Source organism: Hypanus sabinus, chromosome 5 (assembly GCF_030144855.1).
Source record: "Hypanus sabinus isolate sHypSab1 chromosome 5, sHypSab1.hap1, whole genome shotgun sequence".
Classification (NCBI taxonomy): Eukaryota; Metazoa; Chordata; class Chondrichthyes; order Myliobatiformes; family Dasyatidae; genus Hypanus; species Hypanus sabinus.
Genome location: NC_082710.1, coordinates 180652335 through 180675490, shown reverse-complemented (window position 1 = coordinate 180675490; position 23156 = coordinate 180652335). Strand labels below are relative to the sequence as shown.

Here is a 23156-nt window from a genome sequence, read left to right as displayed (position 1 = left end):
CCCAACACATACCTCTGTCAACTGACCTATTTATTCCCTAACAGAAGATCCAACACTGCCCCTTCGCTAGTCGGTACATCTATGTATTGCTGCAAAAAACTATCCTGCACACATCTTATAAACTCCAAACCATCTAGCCCTTTTACAGCATGGGCTTCCCAGACTATGTGTGGAAAATTAAACTCTCCCACAATCACAACCACTGTGCTTAAAACAAATATCTGCTATCTACTTGCAAATTTGCTCCTCCAATTCTCGCTCCCCATTAGGTGGTTTATAATACACCCCTATAAGTGTGTATTATAGTGGAAAGCATTACCTTTCCCATTCCTCAATTCCACCCAAATGGTCTCCCTAGATGAGCCCTCTAATCTATCCTGCCAGAGAACCACTGTAATATTTTCTCTGACAAGCAACGCAACACCTCCCCCTCTTGTCCCTCTGCTTCTATCACACCTGAAGCAACGAAATCCAGGAATATTTAGTTGCCAATCACACCCCTCCTGCAACCATGTTTCACTAATAGCTACAACATCATATTTCCATGTATCAATCCATGCTCTAAGCTCATCCACCTTTCTTACAATGCTCCTAGCATTAAAATAAATGAATTTAAGTAATTCTCCACCTCTTCCTCTCTGTTTATCTCTAACAGTACAAAGAACTTTACTGTCTTCTTTTTCTTCCTTCTCCCATACATCTGTTCCTGCACTCTGGTTCCCCTCCCCCTTCATATCTAGTTTAAATCCACTGGAGCCTCTCTAGCAAACCTACTTGCAAGAATATTTCTCCCTCTCTAGTTCAGATGTAAACCGACCCACTGGAACAGGTCCCACCTTCCCTGAAGCCCTTCCTCCTGCACCATGTCTTCAGCCACATGTTGATCTGCACTATCTTATTATTTCTAAACCCACCTGCACGTGGCACTGGTAGCAATCCTGCAATTGCTATCCTGAAGTTCCTGTCCTTTAACTTGGCACCTAGCTCCCTAAACTCACCTTTTAGGACCTCCTCACTCTTCCTACCCACGTCATTTGTTCCTACATGGACCACAACATCCGGCTGCTCACCCTCCCTCTTGAGAATACTGAGAACTCGATTAATTGCTTACTGTAAACTCTGCATAGTATATATCATTGTCGGGGGCCGGTGGAAATATGTGTAAGAGGCGAATCATAAACAAGAGAAAATCTGCAGATATTGCAAATCAAAGTAATACAGAAAACACTGGAGTAACTCAGCGAGGCAGGCAGCAATTATGGAAAAGAGTAAATAGTCGACACTTTTGGTCCAGACACTTCTGTCTGACTAGAATAAAGAGATTAGAAGTCAGTGTAAAAAGGGTGTGGGGGGAGAGGACGAAGTACAAGGTAGTGGATGATAAGTGAAACCGGGAGTGGTGAAGTAATGGGCTAGGAAGTCGATTAGCGAAAGAAATACTGTTGTGTGAAATGTCACTCCACTCTTTAAGAAAGGAGGGAGGCAGCAGAAAAGAAATTATAGGCCATTTAGCCTGACCTCAGTAGTTGGGAGGATGTGGGAGTCATTTTTTAAGCCTGAGGTTATGGAGTACTTGGTGACACAGAACAAAATCAGCGTGGTTTCCCTGAGTGAAACCAGGCCTGACAAACTTGATGGAACGCTTTAAGGAGATTACAAGTAGGATAGATTAAGAGGATGCAGTGGATGTTGTGTATTTGGACTTTCAGAAGCCCTCTGACAGGGTGCCATGCATGATACTGCTTACCAAGTTAAATGTCCATGGTATTACAAGCAAATTGCTGGCATAGTTAGTACATTGGCTGACTTGTAAGAAACAGTGAGTGGGAATTAAAGGGTCCTTTTATGGTTGGCTGCCAGTGACTAGTGGTGTTCCTCAGGGGTCGGAACCGCTTCTTTTTATGCTGCATACCAATGACTTAGATGATGGAATAGATGGCTTTGTTGCCAAGTTTGTAGATGACAAAAGATTGAAGGAGGGGCAGGTAGTGTTGAGGAAGCAGGTAGGCAGCAGAATGACCTGGATTAGGTCAATGGGCAAAAAAGTGGCAAATGAAATACAATGCTGGAAAATGCATGATCTTGCACTTTCGTAGTAGAAATAAATGTGAGGAATGCTTTTTAAATGCAGAACACCCTAAAGGTTATAACTTGCAGGTAGAGTCGGTGGTGAGGAAGGCAAATGCAATGTTAGCATTCATTTCAAGAGCTCTAGAGTACAAGAGCAGGGATGTGATGTTGTGATGCTAAGGCACTGGCGAAGCCTCACTTTGAGTATTGTGAGCAGTTTTGAGCTCTTTGCTGGCATTGGAAGGGGTTCTGAAAAGGTTCACAGGGATGATTCCAGGAATGAAAGGGTTATCATACGAACAACGTTTGATGGCTTTGGGACTGTTTCATTGGAATTCAGAAGGATGAGGGGGATCTCATTGAAACCTTTTGAAAGTTGAAAGGTCTAGACAGAGTGAATATGAAAAGGATGTTTCCCATTGTGGGGGAGTCCAGGACAAGAAGGCACAGCCTCTATTTCTGAGCGGCCTCCTTTTAAAACAGAAATGCATAGGAAATCCTTTAGCCAAAGGGTAGTAAATATCTGGAATTTCTTATCACAGGCAGCGATGGAGGCCAGGTCGTTGGTGTATTTAAAGGGAGATTGAATGGCTCTTGATTAGCCACGGCATCAATCTTTGCAGGGAGAAGGTCAGGGAGTAGGGCTGAGGAAGGGGAGACAGGGTCAGCCATGATTGAATGGCGGAGCAGACTCGATGGGCCAAATGCCTAAATTTTGCTGCCATGTTTTATAGTCTTATGGTCTTATATATTGCTGAAGAAGGAGGAATCTGAGAGGAAAGTGTAGAGGACCATTGGTGAAATGGAAGGAGGAGGAGCACCAGAGGGAAGTGATGGGCAGGTGGGGGGGAATAAAGTGAGTGGGGGGGTTACCGGAATTTGGAGAAATCGATGTGTATGTTATCAGGCTGTAGGCTATCCAGACGGATCGTAAGATGTTGTTCCTCCAATGTGAGAATGGGCTCGTCTCGGCAGTGGGTTGGCTACTGGGAGATCCCGGTTTTTCTGCCTTTCAAGCGGCCTTGCAATCTATGGTGTGGCACCGATATATAAGAGGCCACACTGGGAGCATTCGATACAGCAAATGACCCCAAAAGACTCACGCGTGGTGTCACCTCAGTGGGAGGCACTGCTTAGGGCCATCAATATTAGTGAGGGTGGGCATGTAGGGGTAGCTGTGGCATTTGTCCTGTTTGCAAAGATAAGTGCCATGTGTAAGAGAACAGTTTACAAGGAAGTAAGTTCAGACAGGAAGCCCCACGAGGGGTAGTCAAAGCTGCCCAACACACCTTTTCAGAATGGCAGGCAGTGACTAGTGGGGTACCGCAAGGCTCAGTGCTGGGACCCCAGTTGTTTACAATACATATTAATGATTTAGATGAGGGAATTAAATGCAGCATCTCCAAGTATGCGGATGACACGAAGCTGGGTGGCGCTGTTAGCTGTGAGTAGGATGCAGGGTGACTTGGATAGGTTAGGTGAGTGGGCAAATTCATGGCAGATGCAATTTAATGTGGATAAATGTGAGGTTATCAACTTTGGTTGCAAGAACAGGAAAACAGATTATTACCTGAATGGTGGCCCATTAGGAAAAGGGGAGGTGCAACACCATAGCAAAAGGATTTGCGTACAAAAGGCATACATAGCAAAATGATTTGAGTACATGAGCAGGGAGGTTCTACTGCAGTTGTACAAGGCCTTGGTGAGACCGCACCTAGAGTATTGCATGCAGTTTTGGTCCCCTAATCTGAGGAAAGACATTTTTGCCATAGAGGGAGTACAGAGGTTCACCAGATTGATTCCTGGGATGTCAGGTCTTTCATATGAAGAAAGACTGGATCGACTAGGCTTATTGGAATTTAGAAGATTGAGGGGGGATCTTATTGAAACGTATAAAATTCTAAAGGGATTGGACAGGCTAGATGCAGGAAGATTGTTTCCGATGTTGGGGAAGTCCAGAACAAGGGGTCACAGTTTAAGGATAAAGGGGAAGCCTTTTAGGACCGAGATGAGGAAAAACTTCTTCACACAGAGAATGGTGAATCTGTGGAATTCTCTGCCACAGGAAACAGTTGAGGATGGTTTATTGGCTATATTTAAGTTAGATATGGCCCTTGTGGCTAAAGGGGTCAGAGGGTATGGAGAGAAAGCAGGTACAGGGTTCTGAGTTGGATGATCAGCCATGATCATACTGAATGGCGGTTCAGGCTAGAAGGGCCCAATGGCCTACTCCTGCACCTATTTTCTATGTTTCTATGTTTCTATCACGTCAGAACCCTACCTGCCACTAAGAATATACTGTACCTTCAGAAAGTTGCACGAAATGTACCAGTTACATAATGACGGATCACCCCCTCCCGACTGTTCATCCCTCTCCAATCTGGAAGGAGGTTACGTCACGCCAGGACCACCAGACACAAAAACAGATACTTTTCCAAAGTGGTAAGACTGATTAACACTTCCACCATGAACCCACCCTTCTGCACCCCCAGTCACCACTACTTTATTATTTCCTGTCACTCACCTTATGTACATACACTCACTCCTATGCCTAGCGTCACCTTATCGATCTATGGATAAAAGACATCTTATATATTTATAAAGTTTTATTATATTATTTTTGTTGTTATTGGGCTCTTTATCGTATTCATTTATTTAGAGATACAGTGCGGAATTGACCCTTTCGGCACTTCGAGCTATGCCGCACAGTAACTCCTGGCAATTCTCGATTTAACCCTAACCTAGTCATGGGATAATTTACAATGATCAATTAACCACTAACCAGTAAAATTGGACTGTGGGGAGAAACCGGATCACCCGGAAAAAAATACCATGCATTCCAAAGTGAGGATGTACAGACTCCTTACAGAGGACGCTGGGACTCTGAAATCCGATGCCACGAACTTTATAGCGTCGTGCTGCCAGAGCGCCAAGTCTGATTGGAATTTCGAGCTCTATTAGCTCTGAAGTAACAATTATTCCGTTCCCCTTACACTTGTGTACTGAATATTATATTAAACACATACAACTAGATGAAGTCAGCAGGTCAGGCAACATTTATGGGCCTCAATTTTAAATAATATTGAGTGTCTTGAATGCCTTTTATAGCGGCATGAGCTGCTAATGTTGGTGTCAGCGTTATTTATAAGTTCATTACCGTTTTACTTCGATTGGTTGAACCCGAGTTCATATGCAAAGGACATACTCAGGGATATTGACAGCAGCGAAACAAGAACGAACAGCTTGTCCTATACGTATCACTTACAGCACAGTTTCAGGGCAGGCTCTATCTCCCCAAGTTCATAAGCAAACAAATTTTGCTCATCTTTCATTGGGTGTTCAACCAGATTTGTCAATAATCTGTTTGCGTCAGTACATTCTTTGCTTTTTTTTAACGAAGTGGCTTTTTTTTTCAAACCGCACCACTTGCGAAAACTGCAGTGAAATACTACTGAATTACAGCATACTTTGCCCTGAGTCCATGGATTCAGAATATTAAATTCGAGCCATTGAGTCATGCAATCCTCACTTTCACCACGTTATCTGGAGGATCACATCGAGTACTGAAATGTAATTTGCAACACAGGGTAGCTCTTCAGCCAAAGGTTAAATTTAAATGTTTATACAGCTACAGTTCATCTCACTATAGAGTGAATTCATCCCTTCATGTCCATTCCTCCTCTACACCAGCTCATGGCAGTTTTGCGCCTCAGAGCCACCTGCCCTTGATCCCCATCAACAGAAAAGAAATGTTCCACCATCAGCATACTGACTACACAAAAACACAGACTGACAAACATCAAATGTGCAAAAGACGACAACCTGTGCAAGTAAAAAAAATATAATAATAATAATAATAAAATAATAATCTTTGACAAAGTTCCACATGGAAGGTTAGTTAAGAAGGTTCAGTCGTTAGGTATTAATGCTGGAGTAATAAAATGGATTCAACAGTGGCTAGATGGGAGATGCCAGAGAGTAGTGGTGGATAATTGTTTATCGGGATGGAGGCCGGTGACTAGCGGGGTGCCTCAGGGATCTGTTTTGGGCCCAATGTTGTTTGTAATATACATAAATGATCTGGATGATGGGGTGGTAAATTGGATTAGTAAGTATGCCGATGATACTAAGGTAGGAGGTGTTGTGGATAATGAGGTGGATTTTCAAAGCTTGCAGGGAGATTTATGCCGGTTAGAAGAATGGGCTGAACGTTGGCAGATGGAGTTTAATGCTGAGAAGTGTGAGGTTCTACATTTTGGCAGGAATAATCCAAATAGAACATACAGAGTAAATGGTAGGGCATTGAGGAATGCAGAGGAACAGAGAGATCTAGGAATAACTGTGCATAGTTCCCTGAAAGTGGAGTCTCATGTAGATAGGGTGGTGAAGAGGGCTTTTGGAACGCTGGCCTTTATAAATCAAAGCATTGAGTACAGAAGTTGGGATGTAATGCTAAAGTTGTACAAGGCACTGGTAAGGCCAAATTTGGAATATTGTGTGCAGTTCTGGTCACCGAATTATAGGAAAGATATCAATAAATTAGAGAGAGTGCAGAGACGATTTACTAGGATGTTACCTGGGTTTCAGCAATTAAGTTACAGAGAAAGGTGGAACAAGTTAGGTCTCTATTCATTGGAGCGTAGAAGGTTGAGGGGGGATTTGATCGAGGTATTTAAAATTTTGAGAGGGATAGATAGAGTTTACGTGAATAGGCTGTTTCCATTGAGAGTAGGGGAGATTCAAACTAGAGGACATGATTTGAGAGTTAGGGGGCAGAAGTTTAAGGGAAACACGAGGGGGTATTTCTTTACTCAAAGAGTGATAGCTGTGTGGAATGAGCTTCCTGTAGAAGTAGTAGAGGCCAGTTCAGTTGTGTCATTTAAGGTAAAATTGGATAGGTATATGGACAGGAAAGGAGTGGAGGGTTATGTGCTGAGTGCGGGTAGGTGGGACTAGGTGAGATTAAGGGTTCGGCACGGACTAGGAGGGCCAAGATGGCCTGTTTCCATGCTGTGATTGTTATATGGTTAATAATCATCATCATCATCATCATCATCATAATGCAACGCAGTAGTATCCATGTAAATCTTGAAAAAAAAACTAGGTAATGATAGAGATCTAGAAGATTATAAAGCTAGCAGGAAGGAGTTTAAAATGAAATTAGGAAAGCCAGAAACGGCCATGAGAAGGCCTTGGCGAGCAAGATTAAGGAAAACCCCAAGGCATTCTACAAGTATGTGAAGAGCAAGAGGATAAGACATGCGAAAATAGGACCAATCAAGTCTGACAGCAGAAACGTGTGTATGGAATCTGAGGAGATACCAGAGGTACTTAATGAGTTACTTTGCATCAGTATTCACTACGGAAAAGGATCTAGGTGATTGTAGGGATGACTTACCGTGGACTGAAAAGCTTGAGCATGTAGATATTAAGAAAGAGGATGCGCTGGAGCTTACGGAAAGCATCAAGTTGGATAAGTCACCGAGACCAGACCAGATGTACCCTTGGCTACTGTGGGAGGTGTGGGAGGAGATTGCTGAGCCTCTGATGATGATCTTTGCATCATCAATGGGGACGGGAGAGGTTCCGGAGGATCGGAGGGTTGTGGATGTTGTTCCCTTATTCAAGAAAGGGAGTAGAAATAGCCCAGGAAACTATAGACCAGTGAGTCTTACTTCAGTATTCCTGAGAGGCAGGAATTATGAACATTTGGAAAGGCATAATATGATTAGGAATAGTCAGCATGGCTTTGTGAAAGGCAGGTCACGCCTTACGAGCCTGATTGAATTTTTTGCGGATGTGACTAAACACATTGATGAAAGTAGAGCAGTAGATGTAGTGTATATGGATTTCAGCAAGGCATTTGATAAGGTACCCCATACAAGACTTATTGAGAAAATAAGGATGCATGGGATCCAAGGGAAATTTGCTTTGTGGATCTAGAAATGGCTTGCCCACGGAAGGCAAAGAGTGGTTGCAGATGGGTCATATTCTGCATTGAAGTCGGTGACCAGTGGTGTGCCTCAGGGATCTGTTCTGGGACCCCTAATCTTCGTGATTTTTATAAATGACCTGGATGAGCAAGTGGAGGGATTGATTAGTAAATTTGCTGATGATACAAAGGAGGTGTTGTGGATGGTGTGGAGGGCTGGCAGATAGGAAGCAAAACTGGGCCGAGAAGTGGCAGATAGAGTTCAATCCAGATAAGTGTGAGGTGGTTCATTTCGGTAGGTCAAATATGATGACAGGATATAGTATTAATGGTAAGACTCTTGGCAGTGCGGAGGATCTGAGGGATCTTGGGATCCGAGTCCATAGGACAATCAAATCTGCTACGCAGGTTGACGCCGTGGTTAAGAAGGCATTTCTGTGCATTGGCCTTCACGAATCGTGGAATTGAATTTAGGAGCTGAGAGGTAATGTTGCAGCTATATAGGACCCTGGTCAGACCCCACTTGGAGTACTGTACTCAGTTCTGGTCGCCTCACTCTAGTTGGCAACAGCATGAAAAGATCCTTGCCCGGATGATAGGAGTCATTGATAATAGATGCTGCTTTCAGGCATTGATGCAACCTGCAGGGTACACTCAATTGTGCATCTGCAGTTATAAGCCAACGTTTTAGATGGCATACACAAACTTCTAAGAAAGTGGAGATCTGTGTTTGAAAGCAGCGATTTTGATTGAGGTTGACGCAACAGCCATCTGGTTCGTTGGCGCCCTCCAGGGAATGAGGTCCGCCATCTTCTCCCGGTCAGGCCTTCCCTGCGGGCCGCTCCCACCTGTGTGATAACCACCGTTGAAAAAGCTTGTTCAGGCATTGAGATTCTGGAAGGCATTATAGATGAGGTAAATGCTGGCACTTCCAATAATGCCCCAGATTTTGTGGGCAGATAAATTAGATCACAGCAGAAGATTGTTGGATTATTTGCCTGGAATTTTGCTTTAGGCCCATGTTAGCTCCCAAAACGCAATCCCAATCCTCTGTGCCCGCAAATTATGCCTCCCTCTCTCTCTTTTTCTGTCTGGGTCTGTCTTTATTTCTCTCTCTCCCTCTCCCACTCTCTCTCTCTCTCTCTCTCTCTCTCTCTCTCTCTCTCTCTCTCTCTCTCCATTTTCTCTCTCTTTCTCTCTGTTTCTCTCTCCCTCTATTTCTCTATCTTTCTCTCTATTTCTCTCTCTCCGTTTCTCTCTTTCTCTCACACACAAACGCACAGACACGAACAGTCTTTCTCCACCGACACCCCACCCGCTTTCTATTTCTCTCTTTCCCTCCCTCTCTCACTCACACACTCACACACACACGCACTTTCTGACGATCCCTCTTTACCAAACCGTCTCTCTGTTTTGCACGCACACCTGTTTTCGCGCACTGATCAACATCCATCCATTATTTTGAACTTACTTACAATCAAACAATTGCCAAACAATCAATCGCTCGTTATTAGAACGTGATAGGAAACCGAAGGACCCAGGGGGAGCCGCTCCACACATTCAGTGGGAGGGGGGAGAGGGTATGCATAAACCCCCACAAACCTCAGAGCCCAAGGTCAGGATCGATCCTGAGTATCTGAAACTCGGAGGCAGCAGCTGCTGCTCCACAATGCAACCCTTTCACGCCCGTGCTCTATGTTAGCGCTTGACCCAAGGAGTTTTTGGCTCAGGGATAGCACCTCCTCTCACCCCTACTCTCAAACCACAAGCTGTGCGTATGGTGTAGTGTATCATTTTGACAATTGTTGTGGTATTTTTCTTTTACCACTTTAACATATGCACCTGGCCAATGCCTTCGGTGAGTTAATAAATGGGTCGGCTACGAGAGATAGGCAGCAATGCAACTTTAGTGTTTCTGTCATTCTTTATAAGTGAGCCATTAATTCGTACATTGGACCCTAGCCAGGGGCCACAGCTCCATTCTGAGGAGGTCTGGATACAATCACCTGCCTTGGCTGTGGGAATTGAAGCGGATCCAGTTGAGTATACTGTCCCTGCTCACCCCGGAACCCCAGAAGCCCTCAGCCACTCCAGCCAGTGGCGGTGCTCAGAAGATGTGGTGGCTTTTGATACTGCCCGTTATTCAACCAGGTATAACCTCCATGGCAGTCCAATCGCGGCCTTAGGTCTGCCATCTCCGCCATTCGGCCCGACGTTCCAAACTAGCTGATTTATTTATTCATTCATTCATTCATTCATTCATTCATTCATTGTTGTTTATTTAGAGATATAGCACGGAACAGCTCCTTCCGGCCTACGGAACGCGCTGGAACGCCCAGCACCCTGTCGTTTTGATCCTGTTTAATCACAGGACAATTTACAATGGCCAACTAACCTACTAATTATTTTGACTGTGCTTTGGAAACCAGAGCACCCGGAAGAAACCCACGAATACATGTGAAGAACGTGCATTTTTTTCTTACACAGGACGCCGGAATTGAGCTCAGAACTTCGAAACCCGAGCTGTAATAGCGTCGCCCTGACGGCAACGCTGGCGTGGCGCCTTATTATTCCTCTCGCCCCCTTTTTCTTGCTTTCTCTCAGTAACCTCTGACAAAAGTGTTGGGTGAATATCAGATCAGGTGGCCGATTCAGCACTACAGGACCCCTCCAGTTTGCTGACCCCCGTGAAAGTGAGTCTGGATTGGTGGCGGTGGGGAGGCAATATATATTCTGTTGAAAGTTAGCACAATCCGAGTACGAGAAACTGACAGCTATTCACCAACGAGAAGTCAGACTTAAGCGCAGAAGGAGGCGAATCGGCCCTTTCGGCTTGGGTTGGATCTTTGTTCCGAGCTCCATTACTCTCTTCATGTTAACTCTCCAGATTCCAGCCCACTTCAATCATTATGCAGCTCCCTTTGTGAATTACCGTTCAACCGGCCATCCAGATCACTACTCCATGCATTAAGGAAAATGATCTTTGCTTTTCTTTTTGTCTGTTGTTTTCCGCCCGCTCTGCTTCGCTCTAAATGCTTGTGCCTCTGGCTTTAACTGCAGGCCCCGTTCTGGCTGATGACACTCTGTACATATCCCCGATATCCACAAGCCGTCGCGAAAATGAAACTGTGACGCTGGATTGCTTCACTTCCAGGAATCTAGATGACCATTTCTTCTTCTGGGGGTCCGCAAAGCCCACGGACCAGTTGATCTCGTGGATCCTGTTCTGGACTCCGGGTTTCACGGAGCCGGTGTACTCGGAACCGAGGTCAAGCAGATTCATTGGTTCCAAAGACTGGACGAGCAAGAAGTTCTCCCTCACTATTCAGGACCTACAGCGGGAGGATTCCGCCAGGTATTACTGTGGAACCTCCAACTCCTACTTTTCCTTGAGCACCGACTGGAGCGGGTGCGGAGTTACGCTTACTGTAGACGCTGGTAAGTGCCCTCTTTCTGTTTGTCGGCATCTGCCCTAGGGTGTGGTCACCGTGCCGTGGCGAGAAAATGCTGTGCTCTCAGAGCTCATGGAATCCGTTTTGAGAGGCAAGAAGAGGTTCTCTTGACTCAACTTCAACAGAGTCCGCTGAACTCAAAACAAAGGGTAGTGGAGTTAATATGAACGTAAAACATTAGAGACCAGATCTAGCCAATCGGCACCTGGTATCTTTCCTGTAATTTAATAACATCGGCACATCACTTTTCTTGCACTAATCCTATGGCTCTTATATCTAAAATATCTATAACACCCTGTAATTATCAAACAGTATAATACCTACAACTCTTCCATCTGAAAACACCTATGTCTTACATCTTATAATATCTACAACTCCTACATCCTACAATAGCCATAATTCTTAAATCCTATAACATAATTGATGCACCATCAATAACTCTCGGAGACGTGAGGCGAGATATCAGCTTTTATTGGCTGGAAGAAAGAACAAGCAGCAATTGACCACCATACTACATCCTGGAGACTGAGGGCAGGGCCCAGGCTCCAATTGCCTTTATACCGGAATCTGTGGGAGGAGCCACAGTCAGTGGGAGGAACCACAGGGGCAGTCAGCGGGGTGGGGCGTGTCCAGACAGGTATATGTAGTTCACCACAATAATCCATCCAGCAAAACACACGCAGAATGCTAAAGGATTTCAACATGTGAGGCTGCATCTATGGAAGTAAACAGTGTACGTTTCAGGCCAAGACCCACCATCTGGATTGGAAAGGAAGGGAGAGCAGAAGGCAGAATTAAATGGGAAGGTGAAGGAGTACAAGCTGGCAGGTGACAGAAGAGACCAGATGTGGAGATGGTGGGTGGGCTGGGGTGGTGGGGGTAGGTAGCAATGAAGTGAGAAGCTGGGATGTGACAGGTGGAATGGGCACATGGCTGAAGAAGGAATTTGATAAGGACCATGGGAGAAGGAGAAGGAGGAGAAGCAAAGAGGAAGGTGATGGGTGGGAGAGGAGAAGGGAAGGGGTAAGAGGGCAGCCATTATGAGAAATGGAGAAGGGGGGTATTGGATGTTCGAGAAATCGATATTCTTGCCATCAGTTTGGAGGTGGCCTAGATGAAATATGAGGTGGTGTTGTTCCAAACTGAAAGTAGCCACATCCTGACAGCAGAGGAGGCCGTGAAGTGACATGTCAGATTGGGAATGGGAAGTAGAATTCAAATGGTTGGCCACTGGGATATACAAACTGTTGCAGTAGACCAAGTGAAGGATCTCGACCATCCATGAGCCTTCTTTAGGACCAGACATTAGTCTTATATTATTAGAATTAATTAGTTAACATACACTTAGTAGCCACTTTACTTGGTCACCTGCATCTCAGAATGCACAACACCTCAAAGCTTGAAGTGCATGAGCTATAGCAGCCAAAGTCCACAAACATACACTCAGTGTCCACTTTATTCGATACAGGAGGTAGCAAATAAAGTAGCCACTCAGTATATATGGTGACTAAAGATACGGCTCATGATTTGTTCTCTGTCTCTTTCTAGCCCAGTGCATGGTTTGGGTTACCTTGTTGTAGGAAGGGTGGAAAGAATTGTTACGAGAAATTAGCTTCGACCTGTGGGACTGAGATCTAGGTTGAGAGATCTAGAACTTTGTACCATGGATTGTAGGAGGTTGGGGGGAGGGGGGCAACCTCGAAGAGGTGGATAAAATCATGAAGGGTAGATGGAGGATGAGAGATAATCGCGCAGTTGTATATGGTGACATTTATAAACCTACTTTGAATTTTGAACTTTTTGAATACACTCAGTCTTTAACCCTAAGTCAAGGGCATAGTTTTCAGTTTTGTGGAAGGACAACTTCCCCCTGCAAAGAGCATTCTGTATGTGGAGCACACTGCTGAGGAAGTGGTTGAGCAAGGTACAATGGCGACATTGAAAAGATATTTGGATTACCTTATCTATAGGAAATATGGCGGATTTGGCCAAGCGAGGTGAAATGGTAGAATTATTAAACAAAGATGAAAGAGAATGGGAAAATGAGAATAACAAATGTTGTAATATTTTTGGGAACAGAGAGTACAGCCTTAGAAGAGAAGAAATTCCCTTTAAAACAGAGACAAAGAGAAATTTCCATCGCCAGAGAGTGGCCAATCTGTGGAATTCTTTGTACAGACACAAGGATGGCCAAGTCATTGAGAATATTTAAGGAGGAGGTGTACAGGCTCTTTATTAGTAAGGGTGTCTAAGGCTGCGGGAGATGCTGGAGAATTGGTCTAAGCAGGAAAATAAATTAGTCATGTTGGAATGACCGAGAAGACGATGGGCTGAGTGGCCTTATTCTGCTCATATGTCTTATGGTCTAATGGTGGTGGGACAACGCAGAGGAAGCTGAAGTTACCCGAAGGAAAGAAAACTGAGTAAAGACAGTCTAACGGGTTTGCAGATTTTATATGAAAAGCAAGGAATACTCGGCTAGCCTGGCGGCGTCTGCGTAGAAAGAAACAGAATTAGTGTTCCAGCTCGATGCCAGGACCGACTGAGCCTCCCACAGCAAGAGGGAATCTGCTGGTGAAGTTCAGCGGGTTAATCAGCATCTGTGGGAGGAAAGGAATTGTAAACATTCCTAAAATTCCCTGGCAATTCATTTTCCTCCGGAAATGCTGTTTGATCCGCTGAGTGCTCCCAGTAGATTGTTCCTGCAGACTTCAGCATTGACATTCTCTAGTATCTCGGTCTGCCTCGTATATTCACCTTTCTTTCTCTCTTTCACTGCATCGTAAAACATTTTCCACTTCGAACCTTCTCATTCAACCTCAGCTGAAACTTGGCTCTTCTCACTGGAGGTGGGGGGGGGGGGGGGGAGGGTTCTGACTGACCTGTCATGTGTTTCTCCCAGTTTTATGCTGAATTTCAGATATCTAGCCGCCGCGAGCTATTTTTATAGCTGTTCATGTAAAGTGGTAGGTGTAATTATTTATGAGTTAGGCATACTTGCCCTGCGTGGGATCATGTCCTTGGGACAGGTTAACGTTGTGTCTTTTATTCCAGCCCCTCCCCAGTCCCCACCAGAGGTATACTTGAACCATCCGAGCCCCAAGGATGTTCTCGAGCATCAGGAAATAACTTTGCTCTGCGTGGCTGAGGACTTTTACCCCGAGCCCATCTCCATTTCCTGGTGGTTAGATGGAGAAGAGGTGGACGCAAGGGTTTCACATTCAGTTTCCCTGCTGGGGCCCAATGCAACCTACACCAAGATTAGCAAGCTGACGACCAGCACGTCCCAGTGGATCAAGGGTTCAGTCTACGCCTGCCACGTTTCTCATGACACTCTTCCCTCACCCATCTCCAAACAAGTCAGCAGTTCCGGTAAGTGCAGATTTTGACTTACTGTGGGGTATAATATGGTGTGCAGATAGGCTTGAAACTGGTGTCCCTTGCGCTGTCTCTTGTGATACACACAAAATGTGAAAACTCAGCAGGCCAGGCAGCATCTATGGAAAAGAGTAAAGAGCGACACTCTTCATCCGGTCTGCTGAGGCCCTCCAGCATTTTAAGACTGCAAGACCATAAGATACAGGAGCAGAAATAGGCCATTCAGCCCATTAAGTCTGCTCTGCCATTCAATCATGGGCTGATCCAATTCTTCCAGTCATCCCCACTCCCCTGCCTTCACCCCATACCCTTTGATGCCTGGCTAATCAAGAACCTATCGATCTCTGCCTTAAATACACCCAACGTCTTGGCCTCCACAGCAGCTCATGGCAACAAATTCCACAGATTTACCACCTTCTGACTAAGTTAGTTTCTTTGCATCTCAGTTCTAAAAGGACGTCCTTCAATTCTGAAGTCGTGCCCTCTTGTCCTAGAATCCCCTACCATGGGAAATAACTTTATCTAATATGTTTATCTAACTTTATCTAACTTTATCTAACAGGTCTATAGTATATTTTCTGCTGCCTCTCACCCTTTTTAAATAGTGGAGTAACATTTGCAATTTCCATTCATCCGGTACACTGTCAGAATCTATCAGTTCTTGAAAGATCATCGTTAACACCTCCACAATCTCTCTAGCTACTTCCTTCAGAATCCAAGGGTGATTTCCGTCAGGTCCAGGAGATTTATCCACCATCAGACCACTAAGCTTCTTGAGCACCTTCTCAGTCATAATTTTGTGTGTGTTGTTCGTAATTCCAGCATCTGCATGTTTGCTGTCCCTTGTGTATTCCTTCGGTTCACCATATATATCTCTCCACTGTATATATAGATATCTATATATCTATTCTATTCCCATTTTCCCACATTAGCTCTGTTGCCTCCTTAGAAGGTAACATGAAACATGGCTCCAGGGCAACATCCCGTACACCATTAATCTTCAGGCCACGCCAATCAGCGATTTGTGCTGATGTGATTTTTGTGATAATTTCTGAGACACCCACTCACTGATACAGGAAGAGCATTTTCCTGTATCCTGTCCAACTTACTGAATGGACAATGAACCCATGAACGCAGCCTCCTTTTTCACTCCTGTGTTTGTTATTTTTCCTCTCATTTAGGACTGCTTATTTAGTTTCCATATACTTCTTACTGTCATTTATAGCTTTCTCTTATTATGCATTTCAATGCACATCTGCCGCAAAACAACATATTTCACTAAGTATGCCAGTGATATTAAACATTCTGATTCTGACAGCATATGCTATTGTATCAATATGCCATGTGCGCTGTGTGTGGCTGTATGTAGGTATTTTGCACCTTGGCCCTGGAGGAATACTGTTTTGTTTATCTGTATGAATGTGTATGATTTAATGATGACTAAACTTGAGCTTGAACATGAATAACACTTGCACATTAAGCATTTGTAGTTCTGATTGCGACAGGACAATACCTGATGGCACCCAGGATTCATCTTTTACCACCGACCCTTGAAGAAATGGACATTAAGGAGCAGGCTACCATCACCTGCCAGGCAACGGGCTATTACCCCGCTGAAATCTCCTTCCGCTGGTTTGCTGATGGCAATCCGGTGCTCACAGACATAAAAAGCTATGCATCTGTTCTGAATGACAACGGTACCTATAGCTCCCAGAGCGAATTGGTGACATCTCCAGAGAACTGGAACCAAGGCTCAGTGTACTCATGCAGCATTCAACACATTTCACTGCCAAGTGGGATGATACAAAGCATTAAGAGGAAGGACACAGAAGGTAAGAAGACTCTGTGCTTCTATCAGCCGTAACATGAAAACTACATCCAGACTTTATTCCACAGAGTTTAAAAAATTGTGAAGAGGTTCAGAGCATAAGACCATAAAACATAGGAGCACCAACATTCCATCATGGTTGATCCCAGATTGCATTCAACCCCATACACCTGCCTTCTCACCATGCCCATTGATGCCCTGACCGATCAGGAAATCATCAACTTCCGCCTTAAATATATGCTCAGACTTGGCCTCCACCACAGTCTGTGGCAAATCTTTGCACAGATCCGCTTCTCTCTGGCTTTAAAAACCCCTCAACCTGTAAATTAACCTGGGAATCTTGCACAAGGACTCCTAAGTAACTTTGCACCTGTAATGTTTAAATCTTCTCTCCGTTTAGATAATTGTCTGTGCTATTGTTCCTTTTACTAAAATGCATTATCATGCATTTTCCAACATGGTATTCCATCTTCCACTTTTTTTACCCGTTCTTCCAATTTGTCTGTCCTGCTGCAATCGCATTGCTTCCTCAGCACTCCCAACCCTTCCACCTATCTTCATATCATCCATAAACTTTGCCACAAAGCCATCAATTCTATTATCCAAATAACTGACAAACAACGTGAAAGGTAGCAGTCCTAATAATTACCCCTGAGGGACACCACTAGTCACTGGCAGCCAACCAGAAAAGGCCCCTTTATTCCCACTCACTGCTTCCTACCTGTCAGCCATTTCTCTATCCATGCCACTATCTTTCATGTAACGCCATAGGATTTAATCTAGTTAAGCAGCTTCATGTGTGTCACCTTATCAAATACCTTCCGAAAATACAAGTGAATGACATCCACTGCCTCCCCTTTGTCCACCCTGCTTGTTACTTCATCAAATAACTCTAACAGATTTGTCAGGCAAGATTTCACTTTACAGAAACCATGCTGACTTTGACTTATTTTATCATGAGTCTCCAAGTACCCCGAAAGCACTCCTTAATAATAGACTCAAATAGCTATTTCCCAACCATTGAAGTTAGGCTAACTGGCCTGTAATTACCTTTCTTTTGCCTTCTTCCCTTCTTAAAGAGCGGAGTGACATTTGCAATTTTCCAGTCCTCTGGGACCATGCCAGAATCAAGTGTTTCTTGAAAGATCAAGACCGATGCATCCGTTATCTCTTCAGCAACAGGATTCTATCTGGTCCACATGACTTAACCGCCTTAAGACCTTCAAGTTTGCCGAGCACTTTTTCCTTTGTAATGGCATTGGCACTTACTCCTGCTCCCTGACACTCTGTGCCTTCCACAGTGAAGACTGATGCAAAGTACTCATTAAGTTCATCTGCCATTTCTTTGTCCCCCGCATTACTACCCCACCAGCATCATTTTCCACTGGTCCAATATCAACTCTCGCCACCTTATTACTCTTACATACCTGAAAGATCTTTTGGTATCCTGCTTTATATTATTGGCTAGCTTGCCCTCATATTTCAGCTTTTGCTTTTTAGTTAGCTTTTGTTGGATTTTAAAAGCCTACCAATCATCCAACTTCCCACTCACTTTTACTACCCTATATTCCCTTGGCTTTTATGTTGTCCTTTACTTCCCTTGTCAGCCACGGCTGCTATTTGATAACTTCTACCTGGGACATATCTATCTTGCGCCCTGTGAACTATCCCCTGAAGCTTCAGTCATCTCTGCTCTGCCATCATCTCCACGAGTATCCTCCTCCAATCCACCTGAGCAAGCTCCTCTCTCATGCCTCTGTAATTCACTTTATTCCATTGTGATACTGATACATGTGACTTGTTTTCCCTCTCAAACTGCAGTATGAATTCAATCATATTACGATCACTGTCTGCAAAGGTTCCTTTACATTAAGCTCCCTAATAAGATCAGGGGTATTACAGAATACCAATCTAAGTTGGCCTTTCCCCTGGTAGGCTCAAGCAGAAGCTGCTCTAAAAAACCATCTTATAGGCATTCAATGAATTCTTTCTCTTGCAATCCGACAGCAACCTGATTTGCCGAATCCCCTTGCATATAGAGGTCCCCCGTTACAATTGAAACATTACCCTTATTACTTGCTCTTTCCATCTCCCTTTGCAATCTCAATCCCACATCTTGACTACTATTTGGAGGCCTGTATATGTCCCATAATTGATTTTTCCACCTGCAGTTTCTTAACTCCATTCACAAAGTTTCAACATTCTCTGACCCTATGACACCTCTTTCTAAAGATCTAATTCCATCCCTTACCAACAGAGCCACACCACCACCTATGCCTTCCCGCCTGTCCTTTTGATACAAAGTATATCCTTTGAGGTTATGTACTCAACTATAGCCTTCCTTTAGCCATGACTCCATGATGCCCAGAACATCAGACCAACCGACCACGAGTTCGTCCACTTTATTCCAAACACTATTCATATTTAAATACAGCATCTTCAGTCCTGCATTCTTTGCTCATTTGAATTTTGCCTCTGTGGTACAATTTAACTCTTTGCTGTCTACAGATGTACCAAATCATTGTTGTGTCCTTTCTTACATTCATGTTACACCTAGCATCTACTTGTAAACCTGCTAGCTCATCCTCAGCTCCCTCATACTGCTTCCCATCCCCCGGTCATATTAGTTTAAACTACTTCTGACATCTCTAGTAAACCTGCCCCCTCAATGATATTTAATTTTAATTTTAAATAAGCATATCTGGTAGAACAAGACTCTGTTGTCCATTTAAACCCATGTGAGTGATTACCCATACATCTTTGGAATGTGGAAGAAACCGGAATACCCGGAGGAAGTTCACATGGTCACAGGGAGAAAGTACGAACTCCTTACAAAGAGTGACAGGAACTGAATTTGGGCCATTGGCACAGTAAACAGCATTACCCTAACTGCTACACTTCCGTATCGCTTCTACCTGTAGAAACAGAACCTGTGAAGTTAGGGATGAAACAGGAACACGGATCCACAGAATTTTACTGGACACTGAAACAGGATTACAGGGGTGAAATGGCTTATTTCTGCTCTGATATGGCTACTGACACGCATGAACAGGTTGAAAAGGCTTGTGTGGTGTGGTTCTGCTCCAGATACCAGATCTCGCACATTTACTCTATTCTCACACACACACATAAACCAAGGCGGTTTATATTATACCTATCTATACATATACTCACTGGCCAATTTTCTCCAATACCTAATACTCATAAAGTTACCACAAGTGTATAACTGTAGCCTTCTGCTGTTGTAGCCCATAGACTTCAAGTTTCAGCGTCTTCTGAGTTCAGAGATGCTCCTCTGCACACCACTGTTGTAAATGTGATTATCTGAGTTGCCTTCCTGCCAGCTTGAACCAGACTGGCCATTCTCCTCTGACCTCTCTCACTAACAAGGCATAATTGGCCACAGAAATGCTGCTCACTGGATTTTATTTATGTTTTTCCATACAATTCTTTGACAGACAGACAGACAAACTTTATTGATCCCGAGGGAAATTGGGTTTCGTTACAGCCGCACCAATCAAGAAATATAGCAATATAAAACCATAAATAATTGAATAATAATAAGTTAATCATGCCGAATGGAAACAAGTCCAGGACCAGCCTATTGGATCAGGGTGTCTGACACTCCGAGGGAGGAGTTGTAAAGTTTGATGGCCACAGGCAGGAATGACTTCCTATGACACTCAGTGTTACATCTCAGTGGAATGAGTCTCTGGCCGAATGAACTCCTGTGCCTAACCAGTACATTATGGAGTGGATGGGAGTCATTGTCCAAGATGGCATGCAACTTGGACAGCATCCTCTTTTCAGACACCACTGTCAGGGAGTCTATTTCCACCCCCAGAACATCACTGGCCTTACAAATGAGTTTGTTGATGCTGTTGATGTCTGCTACCCTCAGCCTGCTGCCCCAGCACACAACAGCAAACATGATAGCACTGGCCACCACAGACTCGTAGAACATGCTCAGCATTGTCTGGCAGATGTTAAAGGACCTCAGTCTCCTCAGGAAATAGAGACGGCTCTGACCCTTCTTGTAGACAGCCTCAGTGTTCTTTGACCAGTCCAGTTTGTTGTCAATTCGTATCCCCAGGTATTTGTAATCCTCCAACATGTCCACACTGACCCCTTGGATGGAAACAGGGGTCACCGTTGCCTTAGCCCTCCTCAGGTCCACCACCAGCTCCTTAGTCTTTTTCACATTAAGTTGCGGATGACTCTGCTCACACCATGTGACAAAGTTTCCCACCGTAGCCCTGTACCCTGCCTCATCTCCCTTGCAGAGTCATCAGAAAACTTCTGAAGATGGCAAGACTCTGTGTTGTAGTTGCAACTCTGGAAACTCTAGAGACTTGTGTGAGAAAATCCCCGGGAGATCAGCAGTTCCTGAGATATTAAAGCACCCCGTCTGGCACCAACATTCATGATCAATGTCACTTGATCATTCTTTTTCCCCATTCTGTTGTTTGGTCTGAACGACAACTGCAGCTCTTAACAACACATACAAAATGCTGGAGAAACTCACAGATCAGCAGCATCTAGGACAAAAAAATGTACAGTCGACGTTTTGGGCTGAAACCCTGGCCTGCTGAGTTCCTCCAGCTTTTTGTGTGTGTTGCCTGGATTTTCCAGCATCTGCAGATTTTCTCTTGTTTGTAACTGAAACTCTTGACCATGTCGGGATGTTTTTATGCGCTGAATTGCTGCCATATGATTGGCTGAGTAGACATTAGCATTAACGAACAGGTGTACTGGTGTACCTAGGAAATATACGCCTAGCTAGGCAGGCAACGCATGTGGAGAGAGAAACGGTTGCTGTTTCGGGATGATGACCTTTCATTAGAATTAGTCTGCCCTGTTTCACTCCTGGAGACTGCCAAAGTTTTACACGAGGCGAGTCCGTCTTCTATTCACTTCAACCGGTAAAATAGTGGGCATGGTAGCAAAGGGCAGAACTGCGTCGCAAAAGGTAGGCGACAGTGAGGACTGACCAAGTTTTCAGATTGATGAGTAAATCTCAGCACGAATCGGACCTTTGGCTCCAATGCATTAACTGTTTTATTTCCCTCGCCAACAGAGCAGAAACGGCGGACGCCAACAATCTCCGCCTTGAAAGTGGAGTCGGAGCAGAAAGTGACACTAGTTTGTTACGTGTCCGGCTTCTTCCCGGCCGATATTTACGTGAGCTGGAGGACGGACCGTGGTGTGCCGGAGCGGGTCGGGGTCACCAACTTCCCGGTGGTGTCGGACTCGATCGGGACCTACAGCACGGCGAGTCAGATGACCATACCCTTGTCCAATGTGAGCCGTTCGCGCGCGTACGTCTGCGTGGTGGGACACGAGTCCCTCTCCTATCCTGGAGAGAGGCGCTTCCATCTGACGTAAGTGGACACCCCTACTGAAGCTGCTGTTGGCCGTGAGAAAGTAAGACAGGCCCGGCCTTCTGTCAGTTCTGTCGGACAAAGATGGCATAAAAAAAAGCTTTTGGCACATTGTCCTTCATAAATCAAAGAATTGAGTGCAGGGGAGGGGATGTTATGTTGAAGTTGTGGGGCCGAATTCGGAGTATTGTGTACAGTTTTGGTAAACTACCTACAGAAAGGATGTAAATAAGGTTGAAGGGAGTGCAGAAAAAAATTGCCTGGCGGAGGACCCGAGTTATTTGGAAAGAGGGACCGTGTTAAATATCTGGATCTGCCGCTCGATTACCTACAGTTTATTAGGGAGAGTAAACAGGAGATAGAGAGGAGCCACGGGGAATTAGTCACCCCGAGGCTGCAGGAGTTAGATAAGTGGGTGACGGTTAAGGATGGGAAGAGCTCAGATAGTAGAGAACACCCCTGTGGCCATCCCCCTCAGTCATCGTTATCTTGTTTTGGATGCTGTTGAGGGGGGTGACCCTGACAGAGGATGACCACAGTGATCGGGTCTCTGGCACTGAGCCTGGTTCCGTGGTGCAGAAGGGAGAGAAGAAGATGAGAAATGCGGTAGTCAGAGTGGATTCCATAGTGAGGGGAACAGACAGGAGGCTCTGTCAGCCTGATAGAGATACCCACATGGTGTGTTGCCTCCCAGGTTACGGGATGTCTCGGATCGGGTGTAGAGTATTCTGAAGGGAGAGGGTGACCAGTCAGAAGTCTTGGTACACGTTGGTACTGATGACACTGGTAGAAAAAGCGAGGAGGTCCTGAACAGAGAATTCAGGGAGTTGGGTAGGAAGCTGACAGGCATATGATAGTAATGCCAGGATTGCAGCCTGTGAAACGTGCAAGCGGGTGCAAGAACAGCATGATCAGGCGTATGAATGTATGGCTGAGGGACTGGTGTAGGGGGCAGGGCTTCAGATTCCTGGATCACTGGGGCACATTTGATAGAGCTGTTAGTAAGTGTTTAAACTAATTCGCATACATGCGAAAGTAACTAGTCACAGGGATATCATCTTCAAGTGAATAACCACACCACATACCCAGGCAAGGGTTAACACATAAGTGGTGTC

General features: G+C 44.8%; 1 protein-coding gene across 1 annotated transcript in view; it reads left to right on the top strand.

The window, feature by feature from the left end:
• Nucleotides 1–23156, top strand: part of LOC132394691 (immunoglobulin gamma-1 heavy chain-like) — a 41966-nt gene that overhangs the window by 11334 nt on the left and 7476 nt on the right. Inside the window, exons 6-9 of the mRNA XM_059971074.1 lie at nt 11063–11440; nt 14509–14826; nt 16338–16664; nt 21738–22041. Of these exons, the coding sequence (XP_059827057.1) occupies nt 11063–11440; nt 14509–14826; nt 16338–16664; nt 21738–22041 (1327 nt within the window). The remainder of the gene's footprint in view (nt 1–11062; nt 11441–14508; nt 14827–16337; nt 16665–21737; nt 22042–23156) is intronic.